Raw genomic sequence first — 24,837 nt, 5'->3', positions numbered from 1 at the left:
TAGATTCTAAACTTGGCCGCTGATTTAAATGAATAGTTCTGAAAAGTTCTGAAAGGCACTGTTGATATTAAATACCTCATACTATATAATCTTCTAAAATTTATGATATTAGTATTATAGGCTAGCGATTCACCTCTCTACTCAACAAAATGGGCAAATTTTGGTAAAAAAAATAGATATATTGCCACTAAAATCATTTTCAATATATTTTAGTACTAGTATTATAGTTCATTTTTTTTAATTCAATAGATTCAAAAATATTACGTTCACTTCATTTTTATATTATCTGTATTCCATACTTTCGTAAACGTCAACTCAACTTGTCTCCGTTAATTGTCAAATACATCGCAGATTTGTTTGACTACTTTGCGAAAGGCGCTTTTTTTTATAGTTTTAGGTTTTGACAATTGTATTTAATGGTTTATTGAAAACATAAACAATTGTACGCTCAATATAAAGCATTAAAAATAATCCCGTATTGGTCTAATTAAAAAACCAAGATGACCAATCTTGATGTAAGTGTTTTTAATTATTTTTTTAACTAAGAAACGTCTTTACTAGAGAAACAAAATTATTGTTGTGGTTTGATTTTTTTATACCTTAGACAACAATCATGAAACAATCTTATAAGTATTCTTGTGCGTGTAATTATTGCTAATTAACTGTATGGGATCCAAAATAATATTCCACTTTGTTAAATTAAATGACATGTTTAATAGAACAAAAAAGTGATTGATACTCAAAGTTATACTAGAATTGTGTATATTTCTGTTTAAACCTGTAAGCTCAACATTTTAATTGGAAGTGTCTAGTTTTGGGTCACATACAATTAATAACAGCTTTGTTACATTTACATATTCATCATGTTTTATTATTTTATTATTGTATTATCACATATTTTGTCACAAGTGTAAATATGATTTGAATGTTTAAAATTATATTCATTGAGTAATTAGTTTTTATAAGTGATATTATCATTATACTTGCAAAAGGATTTTTTAATAGAATAATATGTTAAGAAGTTTCATCTTAATTGCAGGTGAGCAATAGCAGTACTGATAGCAGTTCTGGCTCAACATCTGATTCTAGTACTAGTGGCACTTCATCTACCAGTTCAGGATCAGGATCCAGTAGTTCTGACTCAGAATCTTCCACTTCTGATACTCCAGCAGTTGCAACCGCCGCTCCTCCTACTTCCACTCCTGCTCCCGTTCCTGCACCTACACCTGCTCCTGCTCCTAAGTCTCCCAAACCTGCACCCGTTGAGGAACCGAAAGTCATTGAAGAGGCAAAACCAAGACGCTCATCAAAACCTAAAATTTCATCATCAAGTGATGATGAACCGCCAAAACCAGCTACACCAAAACCAGTTCCTCCAAGAAGACGATCAACAAAACCCAAAAATGCTGCTGTTGTTCTAGCAAAAGCAAAACAGATGCAACCAAGAGTAGCCACTGGGGCTAAATCTAAAGCAATTTGTAAAACAATACCTAAAACACCTAAACCTGATGCCAACACATTAAAAAAGAAGAGTATTTTCTCACCTGACAATAGTTCCGAATCAGATTCAGAGAGCAAGGAAAGTAAAACATCAAAAGCCAGTCCCAAAACTTCACCTCGTAATAAGAAACCATCTAGGAAGTCCAGTGAAGAGAAAGATGCACCATCATCACCTTTGACACCAGTGCAAAATGAGGATTCAAATTCAAATTCGAATTCCAAAGACAACACAAAACGAAGAGCTAGTAGGTCAAATGGTCCCCCACCAAAAAAAACTGTGGAGGTAAAGAGTGCATCCTCATGTTCTTCAAGTCAATCATCCGTAGAATCAGTTTCATCGGAGAGTGACAGTGAATCAAATAAAAAAGGCAATTTGAAATCAGGGAAAGTAAAATCACCTTCCAATGCTAGTACTAAGGTAAGTTTATTTGCTTTCCTTATCATATCAGAATCAAAATATATTTTGTTCATGTAGGTTTTTACAAGCATATTTGAATCATCATTTAACAAATTATATTAAGTGAAGCTACCACTGGTTCGGAATGCAGATTCAACCGAGAAGAACCAGCAAGAAACTCAATAATTAATCTTATTTAACATTTAAAAATATAAAGGCATGTTAGTTAAATACAATTATATACCTATATATAAAATACATCCTGCCTGGAAGTCAACAAGTATTACCTCCACGAGATGTTAAAAATCTATATACTCTTGTATTGAATAATATGTCTTCTTTACCAATATTTTTTTACATACGAATTTATGAATGTGCCAAGTTAAAAATATATATTTATTAAATTCCTCATTAAATAGCATTTCTTCTAAAAAAATTTCAGCAAGAGCCGACCGGTAAAAGTGGAGATTCCTGTGACTCAATAACAGGGACAATGCCTCGAAAGCTGACGCGGTCGTTATCGGCGCGTGTATCGCGAATGGCTAATGCGTCTAAACCAACAAACACCGATACAGACTCAGAAGCCGATGACAAAAGTAATGAAAAGAGGTAAGATGTTATTATTACATGTGTTAAAGTTAAGTTAAATAAAATTATTGTTAAATAAGGACAGTTAAAAGTTTTACATTAGTATTTTGTTTTATTCTAATTAGAATTATTACTTATTAATACAGTTAATTATAGAAAAAGAATATGAAGTCATGTTGAAGTATTTTTTTAATAAATAATGATTGTAAGAGTATTGGCAATCTTTCGCTTAATTAATTTGGAATTTGATTTTAATATAAATGTTTTGTATTCGCAGCAAAGACGACATAAGGTTAGCCAAAGCACGGGCGGCTATCACTCGATCGCCGGCTCTGCCCCCCAACCCCATCACGCCTTCCGAACGAAGATGTCCCGTACGAGATTGCGACTCATCCGGACATCTCGGTGAGCATGTGCCTCATATATCGAACCAGTAAAAGGCCAGAGAGACAGGCTGAAACTGACTCGTACAAACTAACGTAAAACGTAACGTAAAACTCGATATTTGAAAAATAATGGCTCAAATCCATTATTTAAAAAAACATATTAAAATTAATGAACGAAAATTCTTTTGTATTCTTTACTACATCGAAATGCTTATATACTCAAGACAATACGTGTGGTCATAATACGTGTCCTACGCTTTTTAGTTTTATCTACAGCATTTTCAAAAACGTGGTACTCGCACCAAAGAATATAACATCACGTACCAAAAGTATCGCATAACGAGTGCGCCGTGGCCCGCAGGCGGCAAGGCGGCCAAGCACTTCACGTGGGACGCGTGCCCCGTGTACCACAACGTGACGGCGGCGTGGTGCGTGGCGGCGGCCGAGGAGCGCGCCGCCGCCGCCGCCACGCGCCGCCGCGCGCTGGCCGCGCTGCAGCAGCGCCCGCGCGCCATGCCCACCATCGAGCAGCGCGCCTACCAGCTCAAGGTCAAGGTGAGCGCTCCCCGTCCCTACCGTGCCGAGTGCCGGTGGCATTAGTGCTTGCCTTACATTTATATACATAATGTGTAATTATTACATTTTGTCTTAGTTTTGCTTGAAAACTGATGTGTTGCAATGGAGAAATCAATGATACTAGTAATTCGAAGAATTCAACGACAAATATTTTGTTTGTACAGGAATAAAATTATAGTCCTGTATGAATGTATTGATTTTTAATATCGTTATAAAAAATATAATGGGCGTCACCCATTAGAAATTTTGTCAACGGTGTTCTACAAGGATTATTCTTAGTTCCTTTCTAATTTTTGGTATATGTAAATGGGTTTTTTATATTTAAGGTGAGTAAGATTGTTTTGTTTGCAGTTGATTAAGAATATTGCATTTTAAAGTTTTTAAAAAGCTAGTTAAAATGACCAAAACGATTTGCCATTAATAAAACAATAATGAGTCTTATATCATGTCATATACGAAACTTCATTGGAATCTTCATGAAGCACCTCTGACAGGAAGATATTGCTCTGCAGCAGATATCGAACTCTTGGGAAGTTAAATAACGAACTATTATATTAATAAATATCTGTCATATAATCTCGCTGATATTTTGATTCGATGAACATGTTTGACGGAAAAGATGACGAGGAAGATTATTGAAGATGATCATAACAGCATCCAAGCCCCTATATCCCCTGATATAAGAGGAGAAGATTTCGAGATTTTTGGCGGTTAGATCATTCGTCACTATAATCACGAATCAGAAGCTAAATTAAAAAGAGAAATTGAGCATGTGAAAACATCTGTAGCGCCCTTAGCTCGTATTTAAGTCTGCTATTTATTCCTAACGGATAATCTTCCTTTATTGGCAATATTCTTAACTATTTACAACTGATGTGGTGACGCGATTCTGGTGTTTCAGGATATGCGGTCGAAATGGAAAGGCAGTCAAGAGCTTCGATCGATGCCTACCAACGAAGACCTAGGAGAAGAGAGGGAGCCCGTGCTAGAAGGATTCGCGCCCGACTACGACCTACGACTGTTCAGGGATGCACAGGCCCTAGCCGCGGTCAAGATCGAAGAGGAACTAGGGGACATATCGACGGATAAGGGGACAAGGTATCATCGGACACCATGCAGTATAAAGTATTTCGATAAAGTAGGTAATATTAAGTAGCAGCAACGAGTACCTCGCGTTTGCGGTTTCAGATACGTGGTGATGGGCAAGTACATGATGGAGGTGTGGTACCAGTCGCCCTACCCGGGGGACGCGGCGCGCGTGCCGCGACTGTTCGTGTGCGAGTTCTGTCTGAACCACCACAAGTGCGCCGTGGGCGCCGCCCGCCACCGCGCCAAGTGCGTGTGGCGACACCCGCCCGGGGACGAGGTGAGGGGGAGGGGGGGGGGGGAGCTCGTAGTGCTGCGAGAGTCGGTTTACGCACGTTACTAGCCACATATACAGCTACAATATTGCACCCAGAAAATTTCCAAAACGTGGAGACAGAACAGCTATTCTGTACAAAATATAACACGCACATAAAATGTAAAATAATAGTATATTGATACTGCCTATAATAATTTTAGCTAAAGCTCATAGGTATCACTTATACCTTATACCTATATTCACGATCGACTGTTTTGTGGATTTTTTTATAGCTCGCATATTGCAAATTGAATGGAAATATATGTGACTGTAAACAGCACAAAAGAAACTCAACTTTGAACCTCTTAAAAATAAGGTCGATTGTGTATTGTCAAACTGTCCCGAACAGGATAGATTATAGAATTTTTTGATCGGTCTTTTGGACTAAATGCTTTTTGAGTGTCGAATTTAGAATTTATAATACGGTACTGGGTAAACCTGTGACTTTACCTGCAAAACAATTTATAAAATTCACCTAAAAACAAAACACACAAACCATCACCTCTCCCTTTTTCCTTCCCTATGTCCTATTTAAACTAACGCCATTCCTAATTTCAATTAAATCAGTTCAGCAGTTTTTACGTAAAGAGGTAATAGACAGTAGATTTCGTATTTATGATAATAGTACAGATTGATGTTTCTGTAAATATTGGGTTAGGTTGTTACACACTTTGACTTTTGAAACCATAGTTAAAATTAAAATTATGGTCTAATGTCTTCTCGTGGAAGAATTGATAATTTTATTGAATGGTTGCTTTTTGTTTTTAACACGCATGAGCAGCTTCCTACAAAAACAAATCTACGATTTACTAAGAGATTTTGATGAATATATCTTTACTTATAAGACAAAACTATTACAATTAACTTCGTATTTCCGCTTTAATTTTGCTTCCAAAGTTCCGATGACAGTTTCGTCAACGTTTCAAATACTTTTTTTTTCGCAAATTCATAGTTCAAGCTCTCGACCAATGATATCCTCAATTCGCTGTCAAATATAGTTTATTTGGCTTTTGTCCTCTTGTGGTTGAAATAGACTATTGAACTGTCGTGAGTAATAAATACCATTGATGAGCCCATCGCAAAATACATTATTACTTATAAAACTAACTAAAATTATAAAATCAATTATGAACTCCGCTTCTTGACAAGACCCATCTAGTGGCACATGGAGGAACTACTTATCGGTATCACAGATATTGAATAGACTAGATGCGACTAGATTCAAAAACGCAGTTACAGGTAATAGTCGGTTATTTTGCATAGCTTGATTGAACCAATAGCAAGTGACGATTCCCTTGGGAAACCGTCATCAATTTGTTAATCAGCTTAGCAAACAATAACGAGTACATCCTAATATTAAATGAGATGAAATGTTAGAAAAAAAATAATTATAAAAAATTATAATTTACTATATATACGTTGAACATACACCAATACGTGTACATAATAATGAATCCTATTGGTAGAGGAAAAGGTTTGAATCTCCGAATGTGTGAATGTGATGGAGATATATATACGACTAGCAGAAAAAGGTTATGGCTCTCAAACGTTCGAAATCCTTTTTTAACCGCGACCATAGTACGATACAGGCTTTTTTATTTGTCATTATTTGTTTCTTTTCTCACAATTTTATATTAGGCGTATCTTTCGTGGTTGTCTTCATACTATATATGTTCCTTCCATGTATTCACATACATCATTTCAGTTTCGATGGGAGTAAAGGTTCCTATTTTATTCGTATTATTTTTTAATCACTTTTCAATCCAACTAGATGTCGGAAAATCCACAACAGCGCGATATTTAAGACATTTTCTGCCTTACACAACTCTGTGGAACAATCGATACGACTTGGGAACCTTCAAGAAAGAACGTAATTATTTCTTAAAGGCCGGCAACGTACCTGCAAGCCCCCGGTGTTGCAGATGTCCATGGGCGGTAGTAATAAATTTCCATCAGGTTGCTCCTGCTCGTTTACCACCTGTAACATAAAAAAAAAAACTAAAGTTTAAATTTCCATCTGCCTACCAAAGCCATAGAAAGTAAAACAACAACATAAAAATATCCAAAAAATAAACGAAGCCATCATTTCTATCTTGCATAATTTCACTCACAAACTTTTTATACGTCGTCGAGCCATAACGAATTAAAAAAAAAAAACAAATTTTATTTTAATTGTGTTTTAACTCAATAGCGCGTACCGCAATCCACTGGATCATCTCGCGATTTTCTAATGTAATCTTTAAATGAAGTAACAAATGTATGTCCCACAGGTGTACAGGAAGGACAACCTGAGCGTGTGGCAAGTGGACGGTCGGAAGCACAAGCAGTACTGCCAGCAGCTCTGCCTGCTCGCGAAGTTCTTCCTCGACCACAAGACCCTGTACTACGACGTGGAACCCTTCCTCTTCTACGTGATGACGTGTGCCGATGAGGAAGGATGCCATATTGTCGGATACTTCAGCAAGGTTAGTGGTTTATAAAGACCATTACATTATATTTTAATTATTTAAAGTTAAAATTTACATAAGTAATGTTGTTCCGTTTTCGAGTAAAGAATAAATATATTCAGAAATAAACGCCGTCCTAAAGAAGAAGCCCCTTTGCTCTGAACAAAAAACCCCGGCGAAATTTTCTTGGCGGTAGGGCTTTGTGCAAGCCCGTCTGGGTACCAACCACTCATCAGATATTCTACCGCAGCAGCTAATTTAAAATCTAAACAGCAGTACTCAGTATTGTTGTGTTTTTGTTTTTTTTCTCGCTGGAAAAACGCATTACGCGTTTCCCCCAGTCAAGTGGAGGGGGTATGTGGGACTCGCCGGTGCCCAGGACTGCGCTTCCTGGGCTTACGCCTGCGGGCCTTCAATTCCTAGGGGGTATTCCCGGGGTAGTGAAACCCTCCTAGTCCCTGCGGCGTCTATTGAGGCGGGGGGAGAAGGTGCGCGTAGCGTTGTTTCCTCCTCCCCGGTCTTCTTCGGCGGATCGGGTCTGCAGCAGCACCCATCTTCCGCTCGTCCGTCTACCTATATCTACCTATAAAAAGATAATATTACCTTTCTGATTTTCTTTAGTTGTTAAGCACCACATAATAGATCAGCAAAAGTGTAATTCATAATCGTGGAAAAGTGTTTTAGTATATTATGATGTCCGTTGATCATGGACCCGTCACTGTCCCGGAGACTTATACCCATTAGATAGGAGACCATTATCAGTGTTTGAGTACTTCAACTTATTTTCTCATTACTACACTATTGTTTCTCTGTAAGGACAAGATATCTCTTAGTGATTTGATTATTGGCAGGGTTTGATGACGTAACTAACACGTGACCGCCTCTTTTAAGAAATCTAATTCAGTCGTAAAAAATCATTCAAGCCGAGTGAATGGGTTGACAGATAGATCGAATATTTGACGTCATTTGCCAACGGATGAAATTCAGTACATAACAACACGTGTTTCTAAAAGAGAATTCGTTAAGTCCAGAAGTTAGTATCAAATTGTAAATTGAAATTTGGCACAATATTTCTTAAGTGTAGCGTCTGTAACGCTGCAGTCATGCTGCTGAAATATAGTCACTTTGGTCTTACGTTTACAAGGTCCATGAAAGTGAGATCAAGATGACTACTTTTCAACTATTTTTAAACTTAATTGAATAGCTTAATTTCATTTGAAACATCTTGGTAGCAGGGCCGCCTACTCATCATATATTCTACCACCAAACAGCAATACTTAGTATAGTTGTGTTTTGGCCAATCTTCAAGTTACAGAAACAGGTTAGCTCCCGAGGATAAGCGGCGGAATGAAGCTGGTGATGTAAGGAATTGTTAATATTTACAGTGACAATGTCTATTGGCCGTGGTGACCATTTACCATCATCATCCATCTATCAAAATATATATTTGGTGCGCCTCGTGAGGTAAGTAATACTCGTGACTTAATTAGCAAACGACATGAAACTGATGTCGGTATGCCTCCTTTCCGCTGCTCTCTACTGTCTGGTGTGTGTGTGGCGAGACTTCGTTGCTATGTAAAATTATTCTGATAATAAGAAAATTTATGGTGCTCGGTGACGACCATATTTTCACGTAATTTTTATTTATTGTTAAGGACAAATAGGTACTATGAGATACTATAGTAGGTAGATACAATAATTATGAAAAAACTTGATTTCTATTCAATTATAACGGTAATTGATTATGGAAATCGCATTAATGTTCGCATCACTAGCTCAGCTCAGTACCGCTCGCATTCTCTCACTCTTGTTGAAACTTAAAACTATACTGATATTATATAACATACTGATTTTGATTATATTTACATCTATGAGATTTACAGTAGAACCATTGAATAAGTTTGGAATCATCCATCCAATATTACGCCATTACTCTACGACAGTTATCTTTAACTTCCATACGGGTGGTGGGCATCGGTACTCTTGTTCGGTATACACACGCGTAATAGGTAGGCCATATTTTTTTTTCTTTAACTGTCGCGAAAATATCCTACTAGACGATGGACAAAAACTCTGGTAAAGATTGAGCTTTATATTTTATTTCCTTTAAATTAAACTGTTTCTTAATTGAAATTTTATTGCGTTCTAACGAATGTTGTAGAAATGAATCACATCGAGATATTAGGTAATTAAATACACCATGCTTAATCTTAATTTTTCAGTTAAAATAATTGGTAAAAATTATGATATGGTATTGTCTTTTAATCATTGGATGGGCCGTGGACCGTCTTGGTATCGTTCACTAATATTTCACTAATCATCCTCGTAAGTTATACCCAAATAATTATTGTTTCACCCTGGTGACCCAATGTTTTTATTATAGCGCATGGAACAAATCTTTAAAACTTGGCCCTTAAATATATATTTGTTTTTTATGATATTGGTAGGCGGACGAGCAAATGGGCCACCTGATCATCTGATGGGTAAGTAATCACCACCGCCTATAGACAATGGCGTTGTAAGAAATATTAACCATTCCTTACATCACCAATGCGCCATCAACTTTGGGAACTAAGATGTTACGTCCCTTGTGCCTGTAGGTAACTACAGGCACAGGGACGTAACATCTTAGTTCTCTCTTCACATCTTAGCTAGTGTAAACTGGCTCACTCACTCTTCAAACTGGAAGACAACAATACTGTGTACTGCTGTTTGGCGGTAGTATATCCCACTGATGAGTGGGTCGTACTTGCCCAGACGGGCTTGCACAAAGCCCTACCACCAAGTCTGGTGTGACGTCCGTCTAAAGTTCTCAGCGCTATTACCTGAAAGCTGTTCTTCCACTGTCTTACAGACTATATTCTTGTGAAAAACCACTATGTTCTTGTGAAAAACCAAGTTTATTCTATGTTGCCTAATAGTAGTGATAGAGAAAAAACTGGACTAACAGTTCTTAATTTTTTTCTCCATCTAATAGTACCCACACTCTCCTAAAGAAATGTAAAATAACAACTAAACAATAGTAGTGGTATTTAATTTCAAATAAATAAAGGGTACGTATATTCCATTTATTTGTAAAGTGGCTAATCGACGACATACAAATATATATATAAATATTAGGCAACATCACATACATTACTCTGATCCCAATGTAAGTAGCTAAAGCACTTGTGTTATGGATAATCAGAAGTAACGACGGTACCACAAACACCCAGACCCAAGACAATATAGAAAACTAATAAACTTTATCTACTATCGACTCGGCCGGGAATCGAACCCGGGACCTCGGAGTGGCGTACCCATGAAAACCGTTGTACACACTACTCAACCACTGTCGTCAAATAAAAATACGGCGATAAGACATACTTTTTGGAAACAAGCCGACTGACAAAAGATACAGGAAGCCCGTTAATTGCGTTGTAAACGTGTGATATTATTAATACATAGGTTAAGAATTATAGTATCTCAAATATCGTATGGTCTATATATTTTTGTCTGTGACTTATCAAATCATTGAATCTTTAATGTATATCAATATATAATTATTATTATTATTAAGATATTGTCACAAATCTTTTCTTAAAGTATTTTTTAAAATTGTAATCACAAGAAGCTTAAATAAGAAACGAAACTATGATACATCAAAATGATAAAGGCTGTTTTAATTATACAAGAAATAAAAATGACTCATTCAATATATCGTGTTTATTAATGGTACGATACAAAGTTACAACATAGTAATCGAAAATACGTTCTCATTAAAGTTTTTACCCCGTTTATAAACATATTCGTACGTTTTAGTGTACTACCATTGAGTCGCGTCAGCTGTGGGGTCGATGACCGGACACGCCCCCTACGGGGGTGGGTCTAAATTTTTCGATGTTTTATTGTGTGCCTAGACGCGTCGGACGCTTGATGTCTGGTTTATATGCGTAGTTATTAATAGTTTTACGTTAAATGCATATTTATATTTTTTAAGAAACATTTTTTTTTAAATCTAATGAAACGTGGTTACTTCATACATTTATTTTATAAGTTAATAATTTGAGGTTACATTCGAAATCGATATTGTTGAAAAAAATATATAAATTCTATTATTTCTTAAAAATAACTTAAAAACATAATAAAAACTTTTACTTTTAAAATATTTTTTTGTCATAAAAAAATATTCGAATATTAAATATATAAGAAAAACCATTATCCATAAATATTTCGTTGACACTATTTACATTTACACATCGTCTGTTTGCATCGTGTTGATACTGAATACATTAAGCCTATTTCATATATTTATTAATCAATATTAATACTGAAACTAAAAACAATATAATAAGAGTCCATATAAAGAAATACTATAATCTCTTTAATAATAATCTATCTTTAAAAATCTATTATAAAAGCATTATGTAAACAAATGAGTTGTATTTAAATGTTGCAACGAAAACACTTCAAAGTAACAACATTGCTTATTGCCAATCATTACCAATTTATGCAAAACACCCAAGGAGATGAAGATTATGATAGATCATGAATCACCTCATGGTCTCCAAACTTTCTAACTGCAAATATTATAACAGTTTTTTTCTCTACATCAGAAAATATTAATTATAATTCTAATATATTATTACGAAGGACTCGTTCATGTAAAGAGGTTCTATAGTTTCAGTCTCTGACGTACTCCCCTTGATCCGGCCCTGAATAGGTAGTTAAATAGAATATTGATGCTGTCTGCGCTCGGTCGGGAGTCGAGACAGCTCATAGATATAACTGACCTAGGTTACCGAAAATAAACACAATCGATAGGGAACGGCGCGGTCGCGATGCGTTGTATTCGGGAAACGTGAATTTTCAACGTGACGGTACGAATGTTTTGACTAATTAAATGTTTTTTTTTTCCTTAGCTAAATTGTAACTTGAGTATTTGTTTCATTGCGTCAATATTTTATATGACATTTTCCAAAGTCAAATACGAAATTATTACTTACGAAACCATTGAAATCAGGTAATAGAGAACAGTTAGTTAGGAGCAGTTATTGACAAAAAAAAACCCACTATTGAATCACCGATTATTAAAAATAGATCAAGACAATTTTCTAAATCCAACCGAGTATTGTGTGTTATCAGTTATCTGTGTAGCAATTTCAATTACACGGATTTCTGAGCTGATCTTAATCGCGTCTGCCGGTGAAAACGGGAGTCGCGAGTCGATAACAATTGATCAGTTTTATCGATAACGCTCCGACGAAATTTATTTTTTTAAATTCTCTGTTCTTATATGTTGTTATCCGTTAATTCAACAATGTTATTTTTATAAATGCCTAAGTTGGTTTTAGGTATTTAGTAATAGGAATACAATTTTTGTCGAGTGTGTGTATAGATTATCAGTGCATGGAATGGCATATTTCTGTAATATTTTCATATTGCAAGCAAACGTACAATACGTAATCCTGGACTCTTTACTTACAGAATTGTAAAATCGCTACTTTGGTTTATCTTAATTTTTTATTAATTAGAACAAGTTACACTGTTTTGTCCTAAGTGTTCGTGTCCATTCGTTCATCGAGCGTGTCAGCTTTTTTTATGCTTATGATGACGTCACGCCACCCATACTTGAACAACATGAAACGGTTTAAAAAATAATTACAGCTATTCGAGTAACTAAATTACTTGCCGATGGTAGGTGAGTAATAACTCCATTGACTTGATTTACTACCCTAGAATATTTTTTTACAATTTATAACGGCACAATTACAGGAACACAGACTAAAGTAAGCGTTTGTAAGTAGCGCGTTAAGTTTGTGTATAGTTCCTACTGTGAATATGTGGTTTAGATAATGTAATATTTTATGATTCGAAAATTTGGAAAGAAACGCGTATTTTTAAGCGCTTTGTATCCAATGCTATTATTGCACCAGGGAAATAGCAGGCGCGCTCCCGTCGAGCGCTCCAGGCGCTTTGGCGCGGTGACCACACACTAAAATAAAAACGTAGTAGACCGCACTATGTTCTATGTTTTCCTGTTATACCTTTCTGTCTTAATTAATTTGACTGGACAATTATATATCTGTAATAAGATTTGATCAATTTTAGAAACTGATTGAAAATATACGCGCATAAATTGCGCTTTTACATATAATTAATTAATATTTGAAGTAATGCGAGCGAAGGATTAGTTCTTAGAGCAAAGAATTACCCGCCATGACTTCTATTAAAAGTTATAAAATAATAGAGTGTTTGTTATGCGGGTCAATAAAACATATGAAGGGCTAATCATTAATGTTGGCACCGTAAGAAATATTAATCATCCCTTATATCACCAATGCGCCACCAAACTTTTTTTTGTTCTTGTTCTTGAGTTTGTATGAGCAGTAAGAACTATTATGGAATTTGTTGCCAGCTTTGAGGAGACGCAGTTTTAATTTATAGCATAAAATATTTTTTTACAATTGTAAATCAGTCAAATCCAAATAATCCAAATGATTGTTAAACAGTAACAGATCCATACCTTAAAGCAAATTATTGAAATGGATTACAATATGCGCACATCACGCTATGGACTGACCGATACTTTCGTGCATATAATACAGTATAACAATAAATAATCTTGTATTACGTTTATACGTGTCTCTATCCTGAATCAGAGCTCGCACTCCTTGCGTTTGTTTATATAAACTATAAATGCGAATCCACTCGTGACTAACTTCCGACCGGCAAACTTAGATCGCGCGTTAGGGTGTGCGCAGAAGAGTTTCAAACACAAACTACATGTTTGCGTTAGCGATTACGCAATGCATATCGAATAATGAGCAACGTCTCTCGGGCATAAATAATGATGGCGTTTAATTAACAAACATATTTAACCGTTCCCATTTGTACGTACTAGTTTTGACTAATGTTCATTTATTAACGTAAATTTTGGTTTCACTAAAATCGTTTATTAGACACAACCAGTTTTAAATAGAAGAACGGAATAAGGGATTAATTTATTAGTTTAATTTATATTTATTATTATGTAGACTTCAATGTTGATTAGTGCTTAATTGTCGAATCAGTACAAGAGTAGTTTGTAATCCATAGATAAATTAAGATTGATTAATGATAGAAATGATATTATTCATAGAAACTTTTAAATGAGCTATATACATACATATATAAATGATTATCTTCAATGTTAATTGTCATATATTATAAATGCACAAAATAGAGGTTAAAATATGTTTTGTCTTTATTTCTATGGTTTTTCATAATGGCGATTTGTGTTCCTAAAATAATTATATCGATAATAATTCTGCAACTATTTTTAATTAAAAATATACTTACAATAAAAACTAAGTTATAATTAAATTATATGACAACAATAAATTTGTTTCAGTGCAGTTTGTTGAACCGCATATATTAGTCAGCTGATTACTTTAAAAACATTATAAGAGTATGGTTATTATTTACGGAGTGATAAATTAAATATTATATATGGACTTTATTTAATAATGATTTCCTTTTATTTAAAATGTGAACAGAATTGAAGTGACAAGAATATCACATTAAATAAGGTCACCTCATTTTATGAAAAGGAATATTATATTATTATTTAATTCCTAAAAATATATATTATCGTTTTATAATTATTTACGCCGAATGAATTCGTTACAATAATAACTGTTACGAGTAATTAAATTGTTATAACGTTAATGTAATAAAAGAAAATATAAACATAAGTACATTAATGCTGGCATTTTTACGCTCATTAATACCCTTTTACGAGCTACGACGTAGCATCGTAGCACAACCGTAACTTGAATGTGACAGCTCGTAGACGAGCTACGCCGTAGTAGTATACTTTGTCTTGCAAGTAAATGACGGACCATATTTTTTATTACATTTATGAATCTTGTTTCTTTTTAATTATGTTTTGTTATATTTATAGTAATCCAATGTTTCTTGACTTGTCTTTATAGTTATGTCCCGTTGTGCTGACGAACGAATTTATTGTCATTTTTCACATACTTCTGAGATTATCCGTTGTATACAATAAAGTAATACAATTAATGACTAGACATCTTAATACAGACCTAAGCATCCAGGAACAAATCCACTTATATCTCCCTCAGATAAGACAAGATTTCGGTAATAATTGTACATTGGCCACTCAGACAGTTCAAAATCAATAGCAGAAACATAGTATGATAAGTGTCTCGGATGAAATCCATATATATAAAACTGGAGACGTCGAGACAGCTAGGTCGACGCCCCCACATCCGGACACACGGTTGTTGTAAAACCGGAAATAGATTAAATTTGAATTTGTTTTTCCAAAAAACAACCATTAATACTTAAAGTTACCAAACTATAATTACACATGTATTTTAAGGTCTTTATTTATATTATACGTTAAAAATTATTCTACTATTTTATAATATAAGAAATCAAAATATATTTTATTCTTATTGGTACTAAAAAAATAAATAAATAAGAAATTAGTTAGGTGTACTGTTTCATCATTCATATCCACGTAATTTATGTAAAAATTTAAATGTAAGTATGTATAGCGTATTCCAATGGAAGTAGGAATAAATATTAACAAACCTTAGATGTACGCATTTCATGCGATTTGCTAATAACGCAGCTTAATTGTGCAATAATAATAATTTATGATTAATATATCTTTATTTGTAATACAATATGCACTTAACTACTTATATCCACTTAAATTTTACTTTCAAAGTTCTTATAATAGTTTCTTCTTCATAACGCCATTTTTTCGAAAATACTTAATGAATATCACAGATTAATCAAGCTCTCCAAAACCAATGATACCGCGTCAATTTGCTGTCAAATGTTGTTTATTTGGCTTTTCTCCTCTTATGCTTGGAATAGAGTGTATGTATCCTATATCAAACCCATAAATACTCCTAAACTCCGTACTACATCATCTATATAATCTTGTATAAAATAATATACTTTAATTATTATGATTCGATCGTGATCTATAAATTTATTTATTTCTAAATGTTATGTGATCCTCGAGTTTTTATTATAGAAACGAATTCCCTGGTAGGGATATATATTGACTTTAAACTCGAAAATTCAAATTAAATTTAACATTTTTAACGATATTTTATTCTAAATTGTATGTACCTATAGTGTTCGTTTCTTGCAAACGTACAAGTCGTTACAACAAGTAACGAAAATTTATAATATAAAGAGTTCTGTAGTTGTATTTTTTACAAATTACAAGTCAAAATATTAAATTTTAAAATATAAATTGTTAATATAACAAAGGCGAATGTTCCCGCTACCTCTGTAAACACAGACGGACGCATCGAACGATTATTTCGCACAAGTTGTACGAAATGTAGACGGCGGGCAGACTGGCTGACGGGTCGTCGAACCGGGGGGAACGCTTCCCGAATCTTTGACAACCTCTGACCCGACGGAACTTTGGCCCTTACAAAGGTATTTCAAATAAAATTCATTTTGAAGTTTTAGTTTTTATAGATATGAATGCGATTTAAATAAAATCGTCATCGTAAATATGAGAATTTGATTTGCATACAAGCCGCGTTTCCCAGCTTTGTTCACCTTAACACTTACGAATGTACTATAAAACACTATTCCAACGAATTTGGTTTTACATATTAGCCGTTTTGCAATATAGTATTTTGGATAATTGCACATTTTATTAAACTCTAACGTTTTGAGTGGTTGCAACTTCTACATAAATGCAATGATCATTAAAAAAAATTTAACAACTATTTTACCTATTACAACAGTTATTTTCTTACTTATTTATAAAATTAAAACTAATTTAAAAAAAAAAAAGAAAAACATAAAGAAACACTAAAAAGTTTTTTGGGCACATTGATTACGTACAGTTTTATCATAGATTATTACTAATTATACCTGGATGGTTTATTAAAAGTAATGATAAGACCTGTTATAATTTTTTTTACTTTCGTATTGTTGTTCATATGTTTCATTTTATTTTATTTTAATGATATATTAATGTAGTGTATAGTTTTTTATTTTTAATTAAAAATGTATAATGCAAACTCCTGTAGTGGTGTATCACATCTTACAAGAATTTACTCAATTATTTAAGAATATGCCGATGTTGTATCTAAAATCTATAAATAAATAAAATAAGTATCATTCATTCATTATCATCAAAATTACTAATTAAAAAATTACATATTATATTAAAAGGAACGATGGACGGATCATGAACGAGTCTGAATGAAAACTATATCTCTATAATATTCCAATCATTACTCCAATGACAACTCATAGTTCAGGCATAAACAGCCAAACAAAAAAAAAAAAAACATTCGTCAAATGAAATCGCAAACAATTTGAACATTTTATTAATACTTAATACCCTCACGAATACATTTTAACGACTTATTTATACCCATACGTCCTCATGAAGTCCCCTTAAAAAGACATTTGAAACGTCCCACATATAATATAAGCGTACCCTCGCTCACCCCAGTGACAATTTACGGATGTAAACATGTTCCCCAGACGTCTAGACGGCGCTGGTGTAACGTAATAAATCTAGACGTCTGTTCCGAGTCTTCATTAAACCCCACGAGGGCCGCGGGGCGATACGAAATTGGAAAGTTCTTTGGAGTTTTTGGATTCCTTCGACGTGGGCTCTTCTAGCATTGATGCAAAGTATTAATATATTATAGTCTATACAAGTCTTTATCTGATACGATTTGCTCTGCAAACAGTTAGTTATTTATTACACTACATTGAGGACATGTTTTTATTTATAAACTTAATTTTAATTGTTAGGATAATTCAGTACTATGAATTAGAATTTTTTTCTGTACCATTTATATTTTGTAACCGTTTTTTTTTTAAGTCCAAATCATATTATTCTATTCAATATAGAAACACTACATGTTCATATTTATTGTCAAATTAATCACTACCGGTTTGAAAAAGAAAATACCTTGACCTGAGAAGAACCGGCGAAAGAAACTCAGCGGGTCTTTTTATTTATTTCAATTTATTACTTGATTGGAATGTCTAAACTGATTTTAAATACGCAGACATATTATAGAACACAAGGATGTGCCAACACAGGTGCACATATTCCCTCACTCGCGTAATCCGATTGGACGCCATTTAGGCTCAATCGGAGAGAGCTTAGTCGCAGGACCAGCGGCCTTCTTAGACATGCAAGGCTGAAAACCTCTTAGAGTATATTACGATTAAGAACATATTTTTCCGTATATTTATAAGATTTTCCGCGTAAGAAAGTAATATCGATAATTTTATGACCGATACTAATGAGTTCAGCGAACTACAAAACTTAAGCATTATAGTTTAAAGCATTAAATTTGTCTATAATTCTTCTTTCTTCGATTTAAGTATGTATGTTTTGCATAAGTTTAATAATAAGTAATAGGGAGGCGACAAATATAATTGTTAAAATGTTATCCACATTTAAAGAATTGTTGATTTTAGCTATCAGTTTATGGGCTTTGGTTTGGAGTCTGGTATCCCTGCAATTGTTTTTTTTTATCTTTTTATGGCATAGGTTGTCGGACGAGCATATGGGCCACCTGATGGTAAGTGGTCACCACCGCCCATTGACAATAGCGCTGTAAGAAATATTAACCAATCCTTACATCGCAAATGCGACACCAACCTTGGGAAGTAAGACGTTATATCCATTGTGCCTGTAGTTACACTGGCTCACTCACCCTTCAACCTGGAACACCAAGACTGAGTATTGTTATTTGGCGGTAGAATATCTGATGAGTGGGTACTTACCCAGACGTGCTTGCACAAAGCCCTACCACCAAGAAAGCGTTACCCGACCGAAGTAACCACTGGGATTTTCATTATTTTTTATATATATATTTTGTGTATTTTTTGAAATTTATTTAAATATTTCGTTCTAACTTTATGCTTCCAAAAAATGTTTCATTTTGTATTCATTCTTAAAATGTTACAAGATGGATCTCCTGAAACTGTATGTTTAATTGCTGATTATAATTGATTTTTCTATGTACATTTTAGACGTCAACCACTAAACAAAACACGTAAACTAAGGATATTATGTAAAAGTAAATTTCCCACTGCTGGGTTAGGGCCTCTTCACCTTTTGAGTAGGTTTAGAGCTAATTCAACCACGCTGCTACAATGCGGGTTGGCGGATTCACATGTGGCAGAATTTGGTTAAAATTAGACACATGCACGTTTCCTTACGACGTTTTCCTTCACCGCCGAGATGAATTATAAACACAAATTAATCACATGAAAAATCACAGGTGCTTGAACCAGCAATCATCGTTAAGTTGCACGCGTTCTGACCACTGGGCCAGCTCGGTTCTAGATATTAGATTAGGTATTATGTCCCATGTGTAATTGGCTCACTACCTATTTATACTAAGTACTAGAATAATGAATGTGTTCCCAGATGATACTATAAAACATCACTTGCTTCCAATACAAAGAAAAATCACATTATTTTTGTCAACAGGAAAAGAACTCCTTCCTTAACTACAACGTGTCGTGCATACTCACACTTCCGCCGTATCAGAGACAGGGATACGGGCGACTGCTTATCGACTTCAGTAAGTAAAGTATAACGCATCGTAATACCTACAATAGATTACAAACATTGTCATAACGACAATTAAGTAGTAGTTAGCTTTTATTTCTTCTTGACTTAATATAATATTATAAAAAATAATGGATATATTAAAATTAATACGTTAAGTGTTGTAACTAAAAATTATATAAATAACTAATACAAACATACTATATATTATATAAACATAACTAGGTACGATAAATCCTTTCAGATTAAGTTTAATTATTTTCTCTTAATTACGGAAATAAAAAAGAAAAGTAACTACCAGTAAATCCTACCTTATCATCTTAGTATAAATATTCGAGATTAATCAACTATGCTGTTATATCAGCAGAATTTCATCCATTTCGTGCAGGTTACCTGACAATGTTTTCCTTCGCACAATAAGAAGAATAATTTGAACTTATTCCAATGCTCTGTTCCATTGCGGTTTTCCAACTAACATCAGATAACACTTTTTACCGTCCAGTTTTACACTACAGTACAATTTAATATCATCATACAGCATCTAAATTAAAAGTATTCTTCATCTAAGGATACTTTTAAATCGTCGCGTTAAAGGTTTCAATTGAATGTAATATTACCGATTCTACACCAATATACTCAGGCATTATTCTTTCTCTCAAATAAAATATATAGTACACTTTATATACTTCGTTTAATAAAAATATGCTGTATGAATTGTTCAGGAATGCAAGAGTCGACAGTTTTGTCCAGACCGCCTGGACTATCGTCATAGTGATACTTCATGCGTAGTTTATATTCTCCCTAAATTGTAATGGTATTCTTATCCAACAATAAAAAATATTTATATAGCTTATGTTAAATTCAGTCATCAAATTATTTACATTTTAATTTATACAATACACCATCATAGCTCAGATACAATGAGTTGAGCGTGCAAAGGCTGCTTTATCGCAATAACGATCTCAGTCGGGCAAACTATTTGACAGAAACTCGACTATAAGTTTCTAAAAATAAAGTATCTAAAGCAAATTAAAATAACAAAAGATTAATAAAAATAAGTGACAACTAATTAATTATTATTCATACTAACTATAATTAAACAAATAACTTACAATTGAATGAAGGAACGGCTAAATAATAGTTAGTGATGAGTTTTAATTATATCAGTAAAGGCAATGGAACTAGTTTCGTCTGCGATGTGCGTTTTAACTTTAATCTAGTTGAACTGTGGGAGTTCCATTGTCTTTCGGAACGTTTTCATTCATCAATTTCAATCGATTATATGAAAGTTCTATATTACAATCTAGGATATGACTAAACCCACGAATAGTTTATTTTTAATTAAATTGATGTAACACAGAATAATAATTAGGAATAACTATATTTAAAACGAATATAAAATACTAGTTATTTGATACCTTAAACTCAAAATTTCACTTAATTTTCTGTTTAAATAGAGATACGATATTCAAACGTTAATATAAAAACAATCACTTCCTTATCCTCGTTAGATCAAATAGCCTAATTACGTAATATAGTTAGTTCACATAGAACGGAACAATAGCAACACTTCATAATAGTAAACAATAATTGTGATGCTTAGAGCGTGATCTATACGAATCGTACGTAGCTCAGGTGAGCGGTCAACATCGTAGTGGGGTTTGTTTTGTCGGGGGTGGCGTCGCGACGCGGGCGTCGACCCGACCTGGATCGATGAACTGCAGTATGGATCGGTCTGCAGTCTAGACACCCCCACGCCTATCCCACGGAGGTTTCTGGATGCGCGGAATTTTGATAGCCGTGTTAATTTGTTACGTTCAAGTTTTAAGTTATCGTCTGTAATTGGTTAAAAGACTGAACGATATTTTTCTGTTTGCGATGCTGATTTTTATGAGAGAATATCGTATCGTAAAATGACGATGTAATAATTGGTATCATTGCTATTTTTGTAAAATAACCATTAATACATTAAATGGTTTCGTTTTATAGGGATGATAAGAAACTGTTTTACTAAACATTTACTGTTATCAAGGCGCTAGTTTTATTATAAGAAAACGCCCCTTATGTTTAATATAACCTTCTATTTTGTTAATAAATTTCAAATAAACAAATACATATTAACATATTAAAGCAGCATAAAGTATCATATCAATTGTATGCTGTAATATATTTCCGATATTCTAAATTTAAATTACTAATTTTATAATATTTTACGAAATATAATTTACACTTTGGGCAAGGATTATAATACTCTTCCTAATGTATATTCCTGTCGTCTTTATTCATATATTTTTATACCTATTTTTGTACCTTAAGTTGAAATGTATTACCTTATTAAGGTTACATTTCAACTTAATTAATTGTTACTCTGTGAAGTAGATATATAACTACTATTATAAATATTGTAATCAGTTACATTCAATCCAGCTTTACCTAAAGTAAATCAATAATTATTATTCCTATTAGTCGCTAACTTTGCTTTACTAATAAACAAATATATATACATTATTGCACTTATAAATGTAAGTAAATATCATTTACATAAAGTAATTCGTTCACCAAAACGTATTTTGTACAAAATCAAAATGTAATATTCGATAAAGACCTTCACGCGCGTGTCGTCGTGACCTATACCAATGCTTTTTTTGTTAACTAGGTTATCTCCTCACGAAAGTCGAGGGTAAGGTTGGGTCGCCAGAAACGCCACTGTCGGATCTGGGTCTTATTTCGTACCGATCGTACTGGAAGGAGGCACTGTTGAAGCGATTGTGCTCGGCGCCGGGCTCCACGCTCTGCATACGAGATCTGAGCAAGGATTTGGCGATCGCTTCATCGGATATCGTCTCGACGTTGCAAGAGAGAGGATTGATGAAATATTGGAAGGGAAAACATATCGTGTTGAAGAAACAGGTTGGTGTCGTTTGTTTTAACCATTTAGATAATTTAATTTGTATGTTAGGCTGTTACATTATGTAAATGTTTTGATGATTTTAATATTGTGGGTCATGTCATTTTATATATACATTGTTACTTTCTGTCATAAAATATTGAATTTGTTTAGATATTGTATAGAGAAAGTTACCTTTAACTGACACAATAGTTACAAGAGTAAAATAATGCACTCACCATTATAATAACCAGATTCAGTCAGACGTAAACACAAGAATATCAAATTTTCCAATTTTCTAGATCTTGCAAATATAATTGTGGGTATAGAAAAAATTTAACAGTGTAAAAATCTCCATATTATAAACCATACTACCTCATGAGAAATTCTGAGATAAGCGTACGTAAATTGACTCACTCACCTTTATTTGTACTAATGTAACCTAGCCTGTGTTTGAAATCTGAAAATCTAAGATCGAGAACATGATCTTCGATCTTCGATTTTCGAACGTGTACTCAACGTCGTGCGCGTGCAGGAGGTGCTGGAGGAGGCGACGCGGCGAGCGGGGCGCGCGCGCTGCGTGGACCCGGCGTGCCTGCGCTGGTGGCCGGGCGGCGCGGCCCGCTGACGCCGCGCCCCGCGCGCGCCCCGCGCCCGCCGCGCCCGCGCCCGCCGCGCCCGTCCGCCCGCCGCCTCGGCGCGCTCGCTCTAGCCGAGAGGTGACCGACGCTCTCTTATCCATACGACAGAACTGCTGGGCTTCCCTCGACTCCGGACAGTCAGCTGGAAAATTACCTGTTCCGTTTGATGTATAGTCGCTGCAAACTAGATGCTGTGATAATAGCAACTCACTTATCCTACTGAAGAGCTTCTCTTGTTAAATGTTTAGTTAATATCTGGTCCAAAATCGGACATGCACAACTTGCTTTCTATGTACATCTAATTCATTTTCTGATCGACAGTGAGGTTTACCATCTTGAGTAAAACTGCTCGTTTCGGATGTAATTTTCTAACATATATATTGACCAACTCATGGTAAACTCGACCTTTCACCACCAACTAATCGGTTGACTCAAACTTAAGAAATTAAAAAGCCTCGAGCTGGCGTTCTCTTCAGCGTCTTGTTTGCCATTTTTGTCCATTCACTTGAAAACCGTAAAGTGAATTTTCCATCGTAATACGTCAGCGTCTAATTAATTAACGAAAGATTTTACCAATAACAAATGTGTCTACTTCCAACTCATTTATACCAAAAACGATCTCTCTCGCAGACGGGTCCCCGGCCGTCTGGTTGGCGTTCACTCACACTGGCGACGTGTACTGGACCGACTATTTCCGTACTTGAAATGTTTTGATGGCATTCGAAACATTTCGCGCAGATCGCAAATAAGCCAATGTTTGGAAGAAGAGAAAATCGATGCATGGTATGTAAATAAAGGACGATGAAATTGGCCGACGGTGGTCGAATTTTATTTGGAAGATTCTGCGCAAAGTTCAGCTCTTGAACTATTGGGTCTGGAAGTGATAAGTGCATGTGTGGGCTAAAAAAGCGATCGGGGATTTAGGGCGTTGGCATATCAAACTGTTTAACAGTCTTAGTGTAATAGAAAATGATAATTGGGCGCCAACATTGGCCATATGGTGATAGTGGCCATGACACCATAGCAATGTGTTTTGCGAAGACGATATCAAATCATTTAGTATAGTATAGTAAAGTGTATTATAGGATTTAAATTATAGTATAGAAAAGAGTTTTGATAATTGAAGTTAGATTTTTTTTTGTAAATACAGATAATTTATTTTAATTATTAATCACTTAATTTAAGATTCATTAAATTTATTTTAATAGGAAATTTAGTTTATAATAATAGACTTATTAAGGTGTAAATAGTAAAATTGACATTTCCAAATTGACTAATAAGAAAAAGAACCCTATTTTCTCCATCAATAATGAGTTAGAGTTAGTTTTATTAATGAACTCCTTGAAAACCTTAAAACGTAGATCTAAACCATAGGTCGAGTGCTCAAACCCGCGCAAGCACTACTGAGCTTTCATTTGCTCAATTTGGGCTTATTT

At 34.4% G+C, this 24,837-nt stretch overlaps 1 protein-coding gene across 1 annotated transcript; it reads left to right on the top strand.

Moving 5' to 3' along the window:
* The first annotated feature begins 381 nt into the window (after positions 1 to 381).
* On the top strand, positions 382 to 23,388 carry LOC125066449 (histone acetyltransferase KAT7). The gene is made up of 11 exons (XM_047674520.1): positions 382 to 515; positions 1,040 to 1,918; positions 2,340 to 2,506; positions 2,763 to 2,890; positions 3,233 to 3,426; positions 4,349 to 4,545; positions 4,636 to 4,813; positions 7,120 to 7,314; positions 19,793 to 19,886; positions 22,530 to 22,783; positions 23,296 to 23,388. Exons 1-11 carry the CDS (start codon positions 501 to 503, stop codon positions 23,386 to 23,388), a joined length of 2,394 nt encoding a protein of 797 aa, XP_047530476.1. The 5' UTR covers positions 382 to 500.
* Positions 23,389 to 24,837: the final 1,449 nt, after the last annotated feature.

Source organism: Vanessa atalanta, chromosome 9 (assembly GCF_905147765.1).
Source record: "Vanessa atalanta chromosome 9, ilVanAtal1.2, whole genome shotgun sequence".
Taxonomy (NCBI): Eukaryota; Metazoa; Arthropoda; class Insecta; order Lepidoptera; family Nymphalidae; genus Vanessa; species Vanessa atalanta.
The sequence above is the reverse complement of the archived record's forward strand: the minus strand, read 5'-3'. Positions and strand labels throughout refer to the sequence as shown.

Bases quoted from the DNA above. Each gene is read 5' to 3' on its own strand.
- LOC125066449 (XM_047674520.1), top strand. The intron at 3,427-4,348 runs GTGAGCGCTCCC...CTGGTGTTTCAG, and splicing joins CCTACCAGCTCAAGGTCAAG to GATATGCGGTCGAAATGGAA. The intron at 19,887-22,529 runs GTAAGTAAAGTA...TTTGTTAACTAG, and splicing joins GCGACTGCTTATCGACTTCA to GTTATCTCCTCACGAAAGTC.